Source organism: Syngnathus leptorhynchus, chromosome 12 (genome assembly GCF_054491065.1).
Source record: "Syngnathus leptorhynchus isolate UIUO chromosome 12, UIUO_Slep, whole genome shotgun sequence".
NCBI classification, from domain to species: domain Eukaryota; kingdom Metazoa; phylum Chordata; class Actinopteri; order Syngnathiformes; family Syngnathidae; genus Syngnathus; species Syngnathus leptorhynchus.
The window spans coordinates 3,548,839-3,567,744 of NC_141206.1; the positions used below are offsets into that span (position 1 = coordinate 3,548,839).

At 39.6% G+C, this 18,906-nt stretch overlaps 1 protein-coding gene across 3 annotated transcripts in view; it reads right to left on the reverse strand.

Annotated features, from left to right (window-relative positions):
- Window positions 1–18,906, reverse strand: part of tjp2a (tight junction protein 2a (zona occludens 2)) — a 29,789-nt gene that overhangs the window by 7,768 nt on the left and 3,115 nt on the right. The window contains exons 2-8 of one of the 3 annotated variants that reach the window (XM_085925611.1): window positions 13,667–13,796; window positions 7,994–8,047; window positions 3,991–4,115; window positions 3,401–3,503; window positions 1,748–2,522; window positions 1,575–1,678; window positions 497–650 (exon numbers count right to left, since the gene is read on the reverse strand). In XM_085925611.1, coding sequence (XP_085781737.1) covers window positions 497–650; window positions 1,575–1,678; window positions 1,748–2,522; window positions 3,401–3,503; window positions 3,991–4,115; window positions 7,994–8,047; window positions 13,667–13,672 — 1,321 coding nt within the window. In that variant the 5' untranslated portion in view covers window positions 13,673–13,796. Of the gene's footprint in view, window positions 1–496; window positions 651–1,574; window positions 1,679–1,747; window positions 2,523–3,400; window positions 3,504–3,990; window positions 4,116–7,993; window positions 8,048–11,750; window positions 12,030–13,666; window positions 13,797–18,906 lie in introns of those variants that run through there. The other 2 variants (XM_085925609.1, XM_085925612.1) reach the window with 2 other exon arrangements.

Genomic DNA, 18,906 nt, shown 5'->3' on the forward strand with positions numbered 1-18,906 from the left:
ACACAAACACATAGTCACACACAGTCCCAAAAACAGACAAAGTGGGTCACAGGTCCTCTAGCTATTCCACCATCCCCGCAGATGTTTGGTGAGCAAAGACATCCATTCACACCACTTATCTAGGTTGGATTGAACCAATCACAGCACAATTCCAGGTCATGTGATGTTTCAACAAGGTATAAGAGAGATTTCTCAAAAAGGTGAGGATATAATGAGAATTGTTTGGCTCCTTTTGTTAGCTCATAGTGTGAGAGGTTTTGCTTTGTGAAAACTGAGAAGGTAAATAATACTATACAGTAAACTGATGTGAAGTAAATTTTTTATTCAATGATGGGGGAAAAAAAACACCATTACACGAATGCACAGATGCAACATTCCACATTTGATTGTCATGTAGTTGATATGTTGAGGGGGTTGGGTTATACATGGTGACGACACCCACGTTTGTTCTACACTGGATAGGACCTGCTGCTTTTCAGTTTCAAGTATCTCTCACCATCAAGCTCTGAGTCGCTGTCGACCATCGGGGGGACTCGGATCAGCACTTGCTGCCTGTCTCTCTGGACCACCAGCTGCAGCTTCCCACGAGACTTCTCGATCAGCCTCCCTGCGTCGCTGAGAGACAGGTTTTCAGTCGCTGTTCCGTTGATCTGACATTGGAAATGAGAATCACACACTTATTACGACACCAGTTACTCCCCCCCCCTCTCATTTGTAGTGTCCTTGGGTGTCCTATATATAAAAGGCAATCATGGTAATAATGATCTGCAGTGAAAGTAGGGAGCAGGTGGAGGGAAATTTAGAGAGGTGGAGAGGAATGAAGATAAGCCAAAAGAAGACAGACTACATCTGCGTAAATGAGAGGGATACAAGTGGAATGGTGAGGCTACAGGGAGTAGAGATCCAGAAGGTAGAGAAATTTAAGTACTTAGGTTCGACAGTCCAGAGCAACAGAGAGTATGCAAAAGAGGTGAAGAAACGCATCCAAGCAAGGTGGAACGAGTGGAGAAAAGCGTCTGGGGTGATCTGTGATAAGAGTATCAACAGAAATGAAGGGAAAGGTGTGTAGGTCAGTGGTGAGACCAGCGATGCAGTATTGTTTTTGAGACAGTGGCACTGGGAAAAAGACAGAAGGCAGAGCGGGAGGTGGCAGAGATGAAGATGCTGAGGTTCTCTGGGAGTGACGCGGTTGGATAAGATCAGGAACGAGCGCATCAGAGGGACAGGACAGCGGATGTCAGGTGTTTCGTAGATAAAGCCAAAGCGGCCAGGCTGAGATTGTTCGCACATGTTCAGAGGAGGGATAGTGAATATATTGGTAGAAGGATGCTGAGGATGGAACCACCAGGCAGGAGGTCAAGAGGAAGACAAAAAAGAAGTTTTATGGATGGGGTGAAAGAGGACATGAAGTTAGTTGGGGTGAGAGAAGAGGATTCATAGGATAGGGTGAGATGGAAACAGATGGTTCGCTGTGGGGAAAAGCCGAAAGGATAAGAAGATGAAGATGCGAAGATTCTGTGGCTTGAAATTGCAAGCACTTTCATGACTTTAAAATAGGAGAAATACTTTCGCACCTTGAGAATTATGTCCCCCTCTTGAAGGTTCCCATCTCTGCTGGCAAGCCCTGTGCTGGTCATCTCTTTGATAAAGAGCTGACTGCCCAGTCGAAGACCATACTCTGGAATACAAAATAACAAGCATTGCTGTGAAATACACATATAAAAATAGAGGTATCTTTGCGTCTCACCTTCGTTAGGCCGATTCTTCAGCAGCAGAACATTCAGAGGTTTCTCCAGTGGCTCCAGTTCACGAGCAGGACGTGGCATTGGGATGGGCATGGCAGCAGGTGACGGTGAACGCTCCAACCGATCCCTGCTACTCCCTTTCTTAATAGGCTCATCATATTTCCTCGAATCACTAGGATTTCGTTCTCGTCCTCGCTCGAAGCTGTGGTTGCGTCCGTGGTTGCGTCCCGGGCTATGACTGTCCCGTCTGTAACGCTGTTCAGGGCTGTTTGTGCGGTCTAGTGCACGGTCGCTACGATAGCGTCGATCTGGGCTATAGTCACGGTCGAGAGCTCGCTCACTCCGGTAGCGCCGATCGGGACTGTGGTCTCGGTCTAAAGTGCGCTCGCTCCGGTATCTTCTGTCCGGGCTATAGTCACGGTTGAGGGTGTGATCGCTCCTATGATGGCGGTCGGGACTACGTTCTTTGTCCAAGGTGCGACCTCTGCTACCGTCTCTCCTGTATTGCTGGTCGGGACTCCGGTCTCTATCTGTACTCCTGCCCCGTTCTCGTCGGTCATAGTTCCTATCATAGTCACGCTCACGGGTTTGGTAGCCAGAATCCATATAGCCACCTTGCTCTCTCTCCAGGCTATGGTCCTGCCTGTTACTATACACACTGCGGCCGTCCTGGTCGTAGTTGTAATCTTCAGCGTAATCATTGTTGAAAACTCTATCATCAGGTGATGCAGGACGATTCAGGAGATTTACAGGAACCTTTCTTGGTCTCTTGACGATCTGTAAGTTCACACAAAAGTACTACTATTTTTGTTTCCTTAATCAACCAACAATTTTGTTTGGAAATGTCACAGTCACAAGGTATATAAATCAGGAAGGGGAATTTATGTCTAGAATGGGAAATGAAACGGTTTTCTGGTAACTGAGAAACGCTATCATAATTTCAGTCGCTTGAGATTTATTTTTCAACATTACAGTTATTCTTTTCAGTATGGGTAAATTACAATATACCACTATACATGTTTTTTCTTGATTCTTAACTTCTACGAAGATGAGCTGTGATTTTTTTAATAAATCAGAAAATGAGGGTATGTGACAATGAGATGGCCAGGTTCAGAACTTCTGTTCTGGTTTGTGTATACAGTAGATATTCAATGGAGCCTTTGTTGTTGACCTTTTCTTTGAGAACTGTTGAAATTGGTCCAAAACCCCTGGCAGATGAGACAGGTAAATTTCTCAGGAATGTTTAAATAAGCTTTGCTCTGAATTGCTGTTACTTTTTCCTTTGATTAGTAGTATGTGTCTAAAATGGAGTGCTCCTCTATGGCACTTTAGCTACACCTGTGATCATGATAGCTGGGTGGTATACTATTCGAATAGTAACCACGGGGTCAACTCCGGCCAAGTGCTCATATCCCCGTCGCTCATTGATCCTTGGTCGCTTGTAAGTATACATTTCTACCTCACAACGACAATATAATTACATATAATACAATTAACAAACTACACAAATATAGAGTCCCAGATCAAATGTTATGCATATAACAGTGTGGGGAAAGGTATTTTGATTGCATGGTTCCTTTAAGATAAAATTCTAGACAGAGAATTGAGGCATAAATATACCAAAAAAAAAAAAAAAAAAAAACAGCTTCACTTACGATTTTCGCAACTTTTCCACACTTTCTGAGGGTTTGCACGGCGAAGGAATGAATGACCCCATCCATGGGAATGGCATTCACCTGCACCACTCGGTCATTCTCACTAAACATAATAGAGACGAAACATGAGTGAAACTCGTGAAGTATATTATTTTATGTGCGAGTAGTGCAAAATGGTTCGTCAATTTCAATAACAAACAAAAAAAGGATGATAGAGAAGCCAAGTTGAGTAATACCATCTGCTGTTCAAACAAATTACTCATCAACGTGATCAAAATGGAGGATCTGGCATGTCTGTGCCTGTTCCTGCTGTGAACCATTAGATTTTTGTCTCTGAGTGAGGAAGTGGGACACGCTTATAGATTGTTTTTGTGACAATCAATAATGCCCTTGACTGATGACACCACGGGAAGAATCCAGAGAGCACGCAGCTGTTGATAAAAGTACTACTATTCTTTGTAATGCAAATATTTTGGACAGCTATTGGTGATTGAATAAATGAGCTGTTGGGTAACTGATGAATCTACAACTACAACGTTTGGATAATGTAGTATAACCCGCGCTTTAAGGAATGAAATAGCAATACACACAATAACAAGCCGTCAGCTGGTCCTCCCTGCAGGACGTCAGACACCACTATGGATGTCTCACCACTTTCCTCATTTGGATTGTCTCGCCCTCCTGATACAGCAATGCCGAAGCCCATCTTTGGATCCTGAGACACAAGAAAATCAAACCTGATAATCTGGTTGAGGTCAGATCTATTTTATTTGCATTCCTGCACGTGTGAGGGAGTCAGAGTGAGAGAAAAAAAAACAAAAACTGAACTGTTAAATAATCCCTGTGGTGTGTATCAGCTCCTGCTGTATTATTGTAGCTGTATTTGATTGTGATAGATGTTAAAAGTGATTTTTGTCCACGTAATTACAACTACTACAGCCAAATATGAATCATTGTAATTGTGTTTCGTGCATTTGTGATTAAAAGCCGCGCTAATCTGAAGACTCATGACGTTACCAAGTGCTTAAAGAAAGGCGAAACCTGTCCAAAAGGTGTGAACAAACCAACCCAGTAAAGGCCTTTCGCCGTGTTGCGGCTTTCAATCTACCTGCCACTGTTCCAGATTGCACTGATGAGATTAGTTCAGAGATTTGACAAACCCTTTCGCTTTATCCCTTCCATCTGTACATAAAAAAAAAAAAAACACCATTCATTCAATCCCCTCTATCTTGAGCAGATGGCCAATGCTTACAGTGGGAGTGTGGAAGTGAACACGCTTCTATTTGCTGATAAAGTACAGCACATTTAAACATTAGATACATTTGTCGTGTTGCACGAAGTCGGATTTAGAATCGTGAAAATACATTTTAAAGGCATACAAGTATGCTCTAATCTTAGTCCAGTCGAACATGACTCACCATGAGCGGTTTTACAGGGTGGCAAGAGGTGGGAGCTGCCATCTCTGTTAAATGCCTAGCAATCCAAATAGCCAATCTTACTGCTGGCAATGAATATATTGAAGCTAAATTCAAAATTGTTTTATAAAAGTTTTAGATATTATGTTTTAATGACCACTTAGATGTCAACATTAAGATACATACATATGATATTCACGTGACATGAAAATAAAGCTTGCCAGAGAACGCAGAAGAACTTTTTACCATTTAAGCTTGCTATTGTTTCATAGGATTCACAGCATGTAGACTTGGATGATTCCCCAAAGAGACTTATTCTAACACATGGGAGAAGAGAATAAAAGAATGGGAGCTGCATGTGACAGATGGATGTGAATGGTTTTAGATCTGGAGGTCAAATGCCTGTAATAGAGGACTTTTTTTCAACCCACTAAATCTGCTTTTCTGGTTAAAATGGACCATAGCACAAGACAATGGGCTCATCGTGAGGATTAACCAAGCTCAACTCTCTGCTCTCCCAGTACAGAAAAAAATTGACACACTGACCTTGTGGAATGTTAATTGCTTGCTGGAGAAATGTCTGAGTCAAACATCAAACACAGTGCTCACACTACTACTCCAACACATGTTTGGAACGTGATATAAAAACATCGACCATACACTTTATATTATGTACAGTCATCTCTCGTTATATCTCTCGTTCACCTTACACGGCCTCACTGCTTCACAGATTTTTTTCACAGTGCATTGGCTTCAGATGAAAAAGACACTACAGAGCGGAGTCAGGCTGCAGAGGTGCACTATATAGTACGTACTGATGATTAAAATTATTATTTTATTGTAGTTATCTGGAAAAAAATTGTTTAGTTCTCTTTGTTAAACAAGGTGGTGAGGTGCAGGTATTGTTTTTCCTATTGAAGGGTCACTATCTTCATGTTTCACCTGTAACATTTCGTGTACTGTAAGGCTTTAAATAGAGGGCCTGGCCTTGTGAGTGATGTGAATGTTGGGGAAGGAAAGCAAAATGTTGGTTGGCGTGTTCCTCACTCTGCGTGTTGGGTGACTGCGTGGAGTGTCGCCTTTGGCAGTTTGTGGGGAAAAAAAATGAATAAAAACATTTAAAACATTTGCTTTCTTACTATTTGTTCAATAAATTGACTGAAAGCACAGGGAGGGCTTTTCCTATCCTTGACCATTTGTGGGGGCAGAACAATATCTTCTATTTAGCTAAATGAAATAGCTAAGCTAACTAGGAAACGATGGGGATCATAGATGTAGTTGTCGTATACATTATAGGGTCTCAAGGCACGTGTAAATTTACGACAAACTTGCACATTCATTGCCATTGAATCAACTTATGTCGACATGCAGTGGTGCATGCGACTGCAGTAATATCAATTCATGTGGAAAAATGATCCCTGCAAAGCTTTGAGGCAGAAATTGAAGGAAACAAGCCCAATCATTTTTTTTTTCCCATTGTCGTATATTGTTATTGAGATATCAATGGATCTAAATTGGGATGCAAAATATTTTCAACATCACACAGCACTAAGATTGTCTTTAATAATAATAATAATAATAATAATAATAATAATAATAATAATAATAATAATAATAATGATAAAAAATCCCAATAGGCGGTATAACGGGAAAAATTGGGTCTGTTGAACATTTACACAGAAATCCCCAGGGACACGGTCATGACTCAGACATTCAGTGCTGATCTAAAAATAGTATGTTTGCAGTGTCTATAATTTGTCATTTAAACAGCAGAACTATATACATCATGAATTAACTTTACCACTTCAAAGCTAATATAATATATATAATAATATAATAGAAAAAGTATTTGAACTTTGAGCAATACCAAAGGAATTTCATTACAGTATTTGTGTTGTAGTATAATGAAAACCTGAAATGTATCAACTATTCAAGTCAAAAAGTCACTACCTGGTTGGTGTTTATATTATGTTTATCTATGCATTATGATTTTGACACAGATGTTGAAACAGCTGGTGTCTTAGTTTGCCTTTTGACTCATCCTCAGTGATAAAACAGAAAAAAGATTTTAAAAAAAATTCCACCTGACTTGTTTTTATTTTCCAGTTGTCGTTTTTTTTTTCTTTTCTAACCAAACAGATTAAACAGATTTAGAGTCACTGTTCATTTTCTTTATCGAGTGTTATATTTCTACAAAAAAAGATAAATGCGTTTTACTATTTAAGATTCAGGTTTTCCTTTGTGGACTTTGCACATCCTCCTGTGTGGATTTCCTCGAGCGCAAGGTTAATTGAATACTAAATCAGACTTGGGTACAGTATTCGACGGCCAGTAGTTAATATCCAGCTGCTGCAAAATGTGTACAAAGTCAAAATAAAATGTAAAATAAATCTGGTGCTTGTCACTCCCACTGTAGCCATAGGGAATAATGAAAGGGTTGTTATTTGTGTATATGTATCCGCATGCGTGTGGGTAGTATAAGCGACCAAGTCTTAGAACAAAGACGCATTAGCGTTGCTCTAAATGTCATCACACTTTAATGAGATTAAATAAATATGAATCTACACAGTGTAGAACATTTTTTTTTTTTAATGAATGTTCATTAAAAACTGAGAACGTTAATACGATATTTGTAGATTGGAACTTTGGTTCACAAATGCCACTGTCTTTGACCGCATTTGTTTAGGAACAATTTTCAGACAAATATTGCTTTGCCTTGTGAACTTTCTAGCATCACAATGGCAGTGACAAGAGTTATTTTGTTCTATTTAAAGACATTAAATTATTCTGGAATGTGATCGAGGCTAAGATGTTGGTCCAGCTACAGTTTGCAACGTGGCACCTTAGTTAAATGAATTGCCTATCCCTGCTTAAAACAGTTAGGGTTGTTTGTCTATATGTGGCCTGCAACTGACTTGAGAACACACCAAGATGTAGCAAGCCACTTAGGTTCCGGTACAGGCGTGACCCGAATGAGTACAAGCAGTATAGAAAATGGGTCTGTGCCTAATGAGTAACTGTAGCGTGATATGTCTCTTACATCTGTAGGCTGTTTGTTGGCTAACTGCAGCCTGTCAGTTTTTAATTTGATACTCTTAGTAAATCCCAACAGGCAGCAGCAGTAGTCCGTGTCTAGATGTAAATAAAATAGAATGAGATGAAGTAGGGATGGACTTACCCTTTGCAGGGTCACTGTATACTGTTCCCAGACCGTTTCCTCCATAACAGGGTTCTAGAAAGAGAAAGGCAAGATTACGTCAGTGACTTCACTCGATTTGACTGTTTAATAATGAAATACGTGATGTAATGACAAAGGCACTTCATTAGTCTGTACCATTGTTATACAAGCAGGAGCTCTTAAAACTGACAGTTATCAGCAGAGCCGTACCAGGGTAGACTTTGAAATTGTGATACGATTCAAGATGAGGCTTAGCGTTTTGGTTTCGTTTTTTTTTCAGTCCGTGAAAATGTCTGATGCAAGTACTCAATATCTGATATGTTGACAATGATACAATCATAACATCACTTTGCCATTATTAAAAACGTTGATTTCAAGCATTCCCAAACCCATATAATTGTTATTATTGTGCACATTTTGCGCAAGATTAAGAAAAAGCCGCAGGGCCGTAGGGTTTGAGTTTTTTCAAACTACTTCCAAGTTACTTATTTTACTGGTTCTTTTATCACAAACAAGATATTTAGGTTGAATTACCTGACATGTTTCTGCTTGTACTTCCGCACTTCCAAGTTACGTTTGACTATGTTAAAATTGATTGAAAACGTGACATCATTTTATAATTAACTTTCTATTCTTCCTTAGTACTCAACATTGCATGAATTAATTTGTACACATAACCAAAAGATTGGCATTGAGCAACACCTGATACAAAAGTTAGCCATTTCAGTCAAAACACTCACGAGTCCCTGCAGGATACGTATGGTTTTGACCGCGTGGGCCCATTTCCTGTGCAGGCTGAGGACAGTCTTCATTCCTGGCACTCTCCTTCTCTTCCTATCGGTGTCTTTCCCTGATCACCGCCAGCGGTGCTCTGGCAAACTGATGTGCGCCACGGACTCCTCCTTGGCCACAGCTGCACAACCACCAGCTGCTCTCTCCCTGCATCTGCCTGCCTGCCGTTGACGTAAGCGTGATTCTGCTGGCCTACATTCAGCACAAATCCCAGTGTTGGTAGGGAGTGTAAACACACAGACCAACCAAGCTTGTATGATGGGCGGTGATTAACCATCCAAGTGTGCACCAGCATCGCGACAACTAACCAGCATTTGTTTAGTTGGATTTTATGCTACAAAGCAGCCCAACTATTAGAGCGTACTGGTGTAAACAAACTAGCACACTTGATAGAATGTCAACTGGAGTTGTAAGCAAGAGATGTGGTACGGTTAAATAAGAAACGTCTGTAAAGCAATATGTTCATTGACATTAGAGAACTTTGCGTTAACCAAGGCGTGTCCAAAGTCCGGCTTGTGGGCCAAATCCGGCCCCCGGTCATATTTCATACGGCCCGCAGCTTTGGTCTCATAATGTATTATTTATGGCCCGCCTGCACTGTCGTATTGAATTAAAAAAAAAAAAAAAAAAATCATAAAATTTGAAACTGTAATTCCTCCTATTACCAAAAGGTGGCATCACCACCTCTCTCCGCTCATTTCTGCCATGGCGAATGCAAAGAAAACGAGGAAAGTTGATTTTGAGGGCTGTCGCTTTCACAAGAAATGGGAATTACAATCCTTCACTGAAAATGAAGGCGATTGTGTTTGTCTAATTTGTAAAGAGACAGTTGCCTTGTTTAAGGATTTCAACCTAAAGAGACACTATCAGACTAAACATCCCAACACATACGACAAGCTAACAGGGAGCGACCGCGCTGGTAAAGTGAAGTAGCTTCAAGCTGAACTGGCATCACAACAGCGATTCTTCACGTGGGGCTGAGTCAAAAGTAAATATTACTAAAGCGAGCTACGAAGTGGCCATGGTAATACTGTTGATGTTATGAACCTGTAGACGTGACACAAACTATTACTTTCTGAAAGATATTGTAAGTGACAAGAGCAAAATTCACTTGTTTTAAGTTTTAATAACAGACAACTTTGCATTACTTATAACTACTGTTTAAAATGTTCATGAGGCAAAATTAATTTTAAACTCATGTAAATGTAAGGTATTTCATACAGTTTGTTCAGTGCTATCTGACTCTGCAGAATGTGTTTTTAGAGTTGTTCACATCTGCCCGAGTGGCTAATATTTGGTTATTTTGTCATTTGAAAAATAAAGACAATTATGACAATGAAAATTGTTTTTGTTTGTGTATTTGCATGAAATTTTTGTAGTTAAAAATTACCGAAAAAACGATTGGCCCCCGGGCCCCTTCACTTGATCAAATCTGGCCCTCCTTGCAAAAAGTTTGGACACCCCTACGTTAACATTTATCATGACCCACTTTTCTGATCATTTGGCCAAGAAGGAAAAAAATAGCAGCAGGGAAACTGTGCAGACCATGTGAATGAGAGATGAAACGGTGTACTTTTATAATAATGTACTTATATATAATGTAATTATATAGCCATTAGTCTTTTCATTTAAGTTTTTATTAAGTCTTAAGTGTACTTCATTGACTTAGTTTTACTGTCGAAAAATATATGTATACATTTTTTAAAATGCACCTAAACATATGATCACTTAATGTTTCAATTTGTGTTGGGTATCTTTGTGAATCTGGTGATACAATTGATTGATATAAAACAGTGCAATACTATGCACAGAAGACCTTTATAACTTTAATACAGATTGGAGAGATAAAAAATAAAGAGGAGAAATCAGGATACTCCCAAATTTCACACCTTTCTATGTTACCCAATTTTGCACTACAAAATAATCAAAATGGAATTCAATCAGAAGCAGCGACAAGAAACTACAAGATGCAGTTTAAGTGAAAATGCAGCAGGCCAGTCAAAAACGTTTGGCAAAGGTTTCAATCACACACACACACTTCTATGATGTGTTGTGAATGTGTTCACTGCTCGAAGGCTGGCTTGCAGGATAAGCAGTAGTTTCCCGAGTTTAGGCCATTATATAACAATTTCCTCCAATGAGGGGGCAGTAGAAGGTAGAGTCCAAGTACAGGATCACCATTTCAAATACAAAACAGTATTATAGAGGGGAAAATTCTGCACGTAACATTTGGACAGCCTTTATTTCAAACATTGTGTTAAATATATTATCTTAATCTCTGGACTGCATAAAGGGAAATAGCCAAATAGACATGATGCACACCATAGTATTAAATTAGGAGGCTATTTTCCAAGCAATTTGCTTTCTCGAGGCCTGTGAGACACACATTCATTCATCCCGTCAATTAATTACCCTAAGAAAACAATATATCTTGACCAATCAAAATGCAAAACTCGCAAAAATGCATACAGACAAAAAAAAAAAAAAAAACGTGCAACAAATATTGTCCGAGGCTGCCCCTTGCTGGCGAGACCGCGCAGTGCAAGTAGGGCGGTTTGTCGTGACTTAAGTTAAAACAACTACATATTGCGTTTGGAAATGTAATGTCACGTTTAATTTGTGATGAACAACAAATGCAAGGACTAGTCCATCCAAATACATTGTATTTGACAAACGATCACATGACGTACGCTTATGCGGACATCGGTGGTTGATCACAACCTAAATGTTAGAATTAGCGGCAAATCAGTGATGCTTAAAAAATACTCACAGTATTGCATTGTAAATATAAACACACGTTCAACAGTACATTAAATGCGCACAGCAGGTGCAACAACGCCCAGTATGACTTTGCGTTTCTTTCCGATCCCCTACCGTAATATTACCTTACAGTAATACATTAGTAGTACATCAACATATGCGTCAATGATTTAAAACAAACACTTCAGACAAATGCACTACTTACATTGAAATATTGAGCAGCATATCTGCCCAAGGAGAGCAGCCCGCCTCCGTTCACAGGCATCACGCACTTAGCAATGGCTCAAGATTTCCCAATCAGCAGGATCACGCACAATTCTACGCGTTCTAAGACGAACGAATTTCAGTCTTGAAAACAGAAAAAGCTCACCCCCAGTTACATTCTGCGACTAAAATAACTAAAAGAAAGAAAAAAAGTTAACAGTCATGCGAAAAGTACCACCGAGTACGCTTGGCTCGGGACAGATGAGACCAAGTGGCAGCGAGCTTGGGGGGGGGGGGAGCCCGATAAAATGAAAAAAATAAACGGTCCAGGGTGTCAACAAACAAAATGCAAGCTTTTATATAAATGCCATCCTAAAAAAAAACATATAGACTACGATGATTGTCATAAATGAAGAGAACCGTGCAACCAATGGAAAAAGTGTGTAGGTTCGTGACGACTAAAAAAAAATACACACCGTGATGGATTAGTCCAAGATACGCTTAGATTTAAAGGTAACCTGCTGTGAGAGCTTTCCAGACAAGTGACACAAACAAGCATTAAATACAGCAAATAACGCGCATACATACAATGGGCACCAAGGGCAGAAACTAGTTTTCTCCCTACTTTTACCAATACATAGAACATTTAATTTATGTATTGTTAAGTGATCACAACTTGATAATCATTAATGTAAAAGCCTGCACAACTGTGACATTTAAGACCATTTGGATTTGGTTCTCTAATCCTATGTCACAAAAATATAAGACTAAGAACAACCCAGTTCCACATCAAGACAACAATCAACACAAGAATGTTTGGTTAAGGTCATTCAAACTCTCTTTCCAGGTCAGGCAGACCCAAACAATAACAAAGAGGTAGTGAATAACAGCACATAATGGTATGTATAGATTAAGTTCAGAGCTATGTGAAAAATGCTAAATCAATGGCGTATCTGTCTGGGGGGGGAAAAATAGAGATTATTGTGTGCTGCTGCACCACAATTACCTATTTGTTACTTGATAAGTAAGTTTCATTATATTTCTGTATTATTTCCAACACAAGGCTAAGCACACAAAACAAAGCTTTTCCTATCAATACCATAACAAATTCTGTATCCTATCAACATAGTTTCACAATTCAGCACACAAAGGCATTCAAATTGGGCCACTCTAATGTAGTTAAGCTTCTCTGGCCTCAATAATTACCCTTGTTAGACAGTTAAAACAATGAACTGCGCAAGAGGAGGTATGTCTCTCCAGTTAATTATCATCCTGCATACAGGAGGGGTCACATAAGAGTATTTGGGTTCAAATGAAGAGGGGGAAGTCTGGGAAATAGGGTATCACACAAACTCCAATTTCAAGCTGTGTGACAGAAGAGGAGGCTTTTTACTTTTTATTTTTAGACCAAGTTAAAAAAAAAATCCATGACATTTGATGGGATTCTAAAAATAGTTTCTTCACATCATTTGTAGAGGAGGAAAAAAAAACAGAGAGGAGTGCCATGCAGAAAAAAAAAAATAGTACAGAACTTTTTTTTTTCCCCCATACACACATACATTCACACCATCATATGTGGGAATCAAACTCACGGTATCGGCACACAAGACAAGCAAGTGCACCCTTACACCATCAGGGACTCCCGTACAGGACTTTTAGTGACCTTTTGTTCTAAATCGTGAAACTACCGTGCAGGGAATACTTGAATATACACTAGTCTAGGACTATATATTTGAGAGCAACCTCCACTTTCAAATGACAAATTCCACATTGCGCATATGTATAATACGTTGATGAGGACTTCGAGGCAAGATTTGAATATCGTTCAAGGGTGCAGTTAAGGGCGCACCCGTGAGATCAGACAAGCATCTATTTGATTTACAGCACCAACATTTTGCCATGTTTCACTTAACGTACCATCATAATAGCTGAGAAGCTACGTGAGGAGAGGCGACGAAGATAGAGGTAATGGGCTTCTCGCGACCAACAGAACTTGCGGTTGGACTTAAAAAGAGCAGCAGAAGTCTGGTCAGAACCAGGCTGGTCCCTGTGAGTGGAAAAAAAATAAATAAATAAGGGAATTCAAGAAAATTCATAGGACAAGTTAAAAATACTACACTGGATCTGTATTTATCACACGAAAACTAAAATGTTCAAAATAAAACATAATAATAATATAATAATAATAATTTTATATTTGAAATGTTTTGGAAAATATATTTTTCCTAACATCAATAGTTTTAAACCAGTTTGAAAATGTCCAGCATTTTACATTACCTAAATGACAGGGTGGCGCAACCATGAACATTGGACTTTCATTTTAAAGGGAGGAGCCGAGTACTGTAAACAGGATGTTGCATTAGCCAGAGGACCCGAAAGTGACCCTTGGGTCTAAGCTAAAAAGGTTTGTAGAGCTAAGAAAAATGCTCACAATCGCATTCGCTAAAATGAGAGGTCTCCAACAGCAGAAAAGAAGGTTTCCACTCGCCAGGCCTAACCAATTGTCCCCTTTCTTCACAGAATGGACGGAAGTAGTTTTTAATTTTTCCGTGTAATTGTCCCTAGCTGGGTCCAGTGCCGACTAAACTCTCAGTCCATCCAATGGACCGTTTCGGCACAGTGATATGGAAGTGTGCCAATGATAGGGGTTTCCGTTTACATTTTTTGTTTAAAAAAAAAAATCATATCCACAATTTCAGTAAGCAAGTTTCAGGAAGACATACACTCTTCTCCAAAAGAAACAGTGGAGGCAATATTTTTGCCATAAATTGAAAACAACCAAGTTTCTCATCAAATATGACAAGAGCTAAACATTTCAGCTTTTGTTTGCAGGTATTTACAACTTAAATAACATTGTTATTTGGAACAAAACATGCACATTTTAGGCAACCATATGTTGATTAAATTGAAAAAGACAGAATATTTAGTGACAACCACTGAAAACAGGTCCAAACCTGCTCCCAGTTGAGCTGAATCTGGGCTGAACTGATTTTGTATGCAACCAACATGATTTAAGACTGATAGGGTGGCATTGTATTGTGGGTGAGGAGAGCAGAATGCATGATAGAACCTGCTGGCCTTTCAAACAAAGACTTGTCAAACTATGAGGAAAGTCTACTCCTGGAAGAATTAACAATTTAACAACACCACAGAAAAAAAAAAAAAAGTAAAATAATGGCTTGATCACTCAATTTGTAGGGTGGTATCTTCATCCAGGATGCTCCTGAATATTGTGAATGATACCATCAACCCATGGAATGCTGCAAAAATGTTTGGTTAAATACCTTGTTTTTTGAAATCAGAAGAAATCTGTGTGTATTCATTGTGCCATTACAGGAGCATAAAAACAGGTGGAGATAAAGCTAGGAGATATAAACATGAACGACAGAATCTCAAGAAGTTGACAAGCTTTTTGAATTCTAGATTTTTGCCCATTATACAAATGGTTGTTAGGTTTATTACCATTAATCTGTCATCTGACACTGGTTTACCCATATCAATCTGGCAGCTAATACTAACATTGAAAAGTAAGCACTTCAAGGCAGACCTTGATTTCTTTTGGATTCCAATCACCTGCAATGTTGTTCTCTTGAGTTTATGACTGACGATATGTGTCACTCTTGCATCGTGCTCTGGGATGAGGTGAGATAACATTTTCTCGTACATTGCCAGTGACTCGATGTACAGAAAGAAAGCGCAAGCTTCTTAATGGTTGTATAAATAATGATGTGGTTAGAACATTTGTAAAAGATAGTCATTGTACAGTACTACACACAATTTACTTGCATGTCAAAAGACACACAAAGTCCTTCAAACTCACCCAGGGGGTCTCCACAGTTTCCTGCCCGGTGGAAGAAGCTCTCGTTTGTTAAGGGGTACGATCCCCATTGCCGCCTGCATGATCGTAATGAACTTCTTAAACTTCATCTTCTAAAACTCCTCCAACGCAGAAAACATCACATAGATCGCATCATCCATTAGCAGTGTCCCATTTGCTAACGAAGACCAGAATCATCTCCACATGCTTTCTCATCTTCTGTATTGCAAAGATGCTAAACTGCCTTGCCGCTTCAACGCTGAAAGTCTTTCCATGCCAACAAGGCACCAAAAAGCAATGTTGCCGTGGCGTGACTACTACTAGCACCGTCCCCGACCACACAGTCTGACAGATGTCCTTTTGGCTTCTCCCAGTGATGAAGGATCAAAGGAAAACAAACGGCCACGTTTCTGCCAGGCGGTGGGCCGGCCGAGAGAGGATGACAGCACGTCACTGTTACATAATTGTGGAGCTTCTCTGAATATTAGACTAATGAAAACACAGCTTCTGCCATCACAGCGGCTGCTGCCGTAGGGATAACTGTGGAATTAAGCCCTTGACAGATCATGCATGCTCCCCGCCCCCTTCTCCTCTAATCCCTCAACCAGGCTAAGTCTTCTCACCATTTATACCCAGACAGAACCATACTACCTCACACTCAAAACCACACTCGCACTTCAGTCGGGGCTGACCCTGTACAGTCGGGTTAACTCGGGACAAAACTTAATCTTTGACTGATTGGAATCATGATAACAAATTCAAATAAGCAAAGAATGATATCAGCATGCAAATTACAGTTGAGAGCATCGTCAGGATTTTCAGAGCAGATTCATCATTTTTTACCATGGAGCCGCATTGGATTATGCATGCAATATTATCTGATCCATCAAACCATATATTTTCCATACAGTTATCTGTCATTTGGGCAGGCTTATACTCAGATGTGGCCAGATATGGACACACAACTATTCATATTCACATTTACACCAGGTCAATTTATAGTATTCAATGAAACAAACATGAGAACATGCTAACTCCATATAAGAAGGCTAGAGCCTGAATTCCAACCCCCATAACCTCAGAAAACTGAGGCAGCCGTCCAAACTACTCATCCACCATGCCACACAAGCTGACATAAAAAGTCTGCATACCGCAAATGTCAAACTTCTGCAAATTATGGCAAAATTAAGCTTAAGCACCAAAGCTTTGCAGCCAATTTGTTTGTACATGGTTCAAAGGTTCACGGTGCTTTGTTCACTCTGTGGCGCCATCAAGTAATCAAGAAGATAAAGCAGTAAAATATATAGAGTCTCAAAATTCATAGAATCAGTTGTCATTTTTGGTGTTTTTAATGAACGAGGACAAACCTAAATCAGTGGGGCAAATACAGTTATGTATTTGATTAAATCAAATGATTCATTCACAAGCCTTCAAACATTTACGTTGATGTTGAAACATTGTTGTCTTATTTAATAATTTTGATACAGTTTCCTGCAATAAAAATAATTGCTTACACTTTCAAATGTCAAAACGTTTTTTCATTGCAAATAGAATGTGTATAATAGGTTTTGCTGGATCTAGCAATGATTATCTAATTTTACATTTCTCTTAATAATCAACAATCGTAATCATTGTGGCCATGATAACTGTAAAATTGAAACAGAAGAGCGAAAGAGACGTAATTAGTAATAACCTGAAAAATGCAGATCCTCCAAGCAAATTTAGGAAGTTTCAACCTTCTGCCTCAAGCTGACATGCTGCTGCTTTATTGTCAGACATGTTGTAGCTTGACATATTGTTTTGCAAACGCACACAGAAACACGTGTATGTACTTGTCAGCCACAACATTTTATCTTTGAATCGAGAAAAAAATATCTATTTCTCAATCGTGGACAGTAGTGTATGGCACAGCCCAACATTTTACTTGCACTACAGTCTTTCTATGGGTACAATCAATGCCAATCATAGAGAACAAATCTATCACTTGTCCCTGAGTCAGCAGCTGACTGCAGGAAATCATGCTGTGGGGGGGGGGGGTTGACAGAAACAAATAATATCCTAGCTGCTGTTAGCCAAACTCTGGCCAGGATTTATGTTCTAGGAGCTTGGATGTCATGACAGCAGTGCAGCTTTCAGAAATCCTTGCGCATACCCATACTACAAGCACAGCAGGGGGGCAGGGAAATAACAAGCGGCTATTTTTAAAAACGATTGGGTAACAACAGCACAAAAGGAGACAGGGGGGGAAAAAAAGAGGTATAGTGCAATATTTGCCAGGATGGGTACAGGGAGGGGATGAATTACAAATACCACGTGGAAGACCACGTGCACACTTGATGTCAATAATCCATAACCTTCTCACATTAGTTTGTCAAATGTCATTACTTTTTATGTCTTATAATTGTTAAACACATGGAATTTTCGCGGATATTTGTAAAATCACGCTACAATATAGAGTATCTAATTACGCTTTCATAAAACCTCACCACACTATGGGAAAGGCCAGGAGAAGGATTATAAATGCCGTGCACTCAGTTTAATAACCAACACAAAGTGTAATGTCAATATTTAGCATAGTCTCTGCAGTAAACCAGCTGCAAATAAGCCCAAGGACGGAAGCAACTTAAGCGAACTAACAGCAGGATGGTGTGTTGCCTCTGGGCAAAACAATATTCTGTTGTTATTAGGAGATTGAACGCTACGGCTTCAGAGGCAGCAGTAAACACAACACTGCAGGATCATTTTTGTGCTGAATGGGGGAAAAAAAAAAAAAAAACATACTTGTCAATAACCTTCATCAAATACATATGTATGATTTTAAATACATGTCAAATAAATTTGCAAAGTGCCAGTGCATTTTCTCTCTATTTGCATGTAGACTCCGGCCGGTATTACGATAAACTGGAGCAAGTGTACACAACCTGCATCTCATACAATCGGCCCACTTGACCCGTGATGTGTGCTGAAGTTCATGACTGCTGAGTCGGATATGAAAGTAGAAACCTAAAATAGAAGATTAGCCTATATTTAAATTTCGTGACGACTGCCGGGCCGCTTCACGCATTAGACCAATGGCAGCGGCAATGTACTTTAACTCCATTGTGCATTTTGAGTCGCTTATCTGACTCAACAGCACAACTAAATATTTCCCAAATACATTAACCAGACTGTCTCTTGTTTAAGCGCATGCACCATTGCCTGCCTGTGGTAATTCACGTGAGTGTAGTTGCTTACCTAACCAGCTTTTTGCTCATGTATTGGAGCAAGAATTAAGAAAATTAAGCTATTTTAATGAGGAAATCATTCACATTGAATAAAAATTCAATGTAAAGCACGCAGA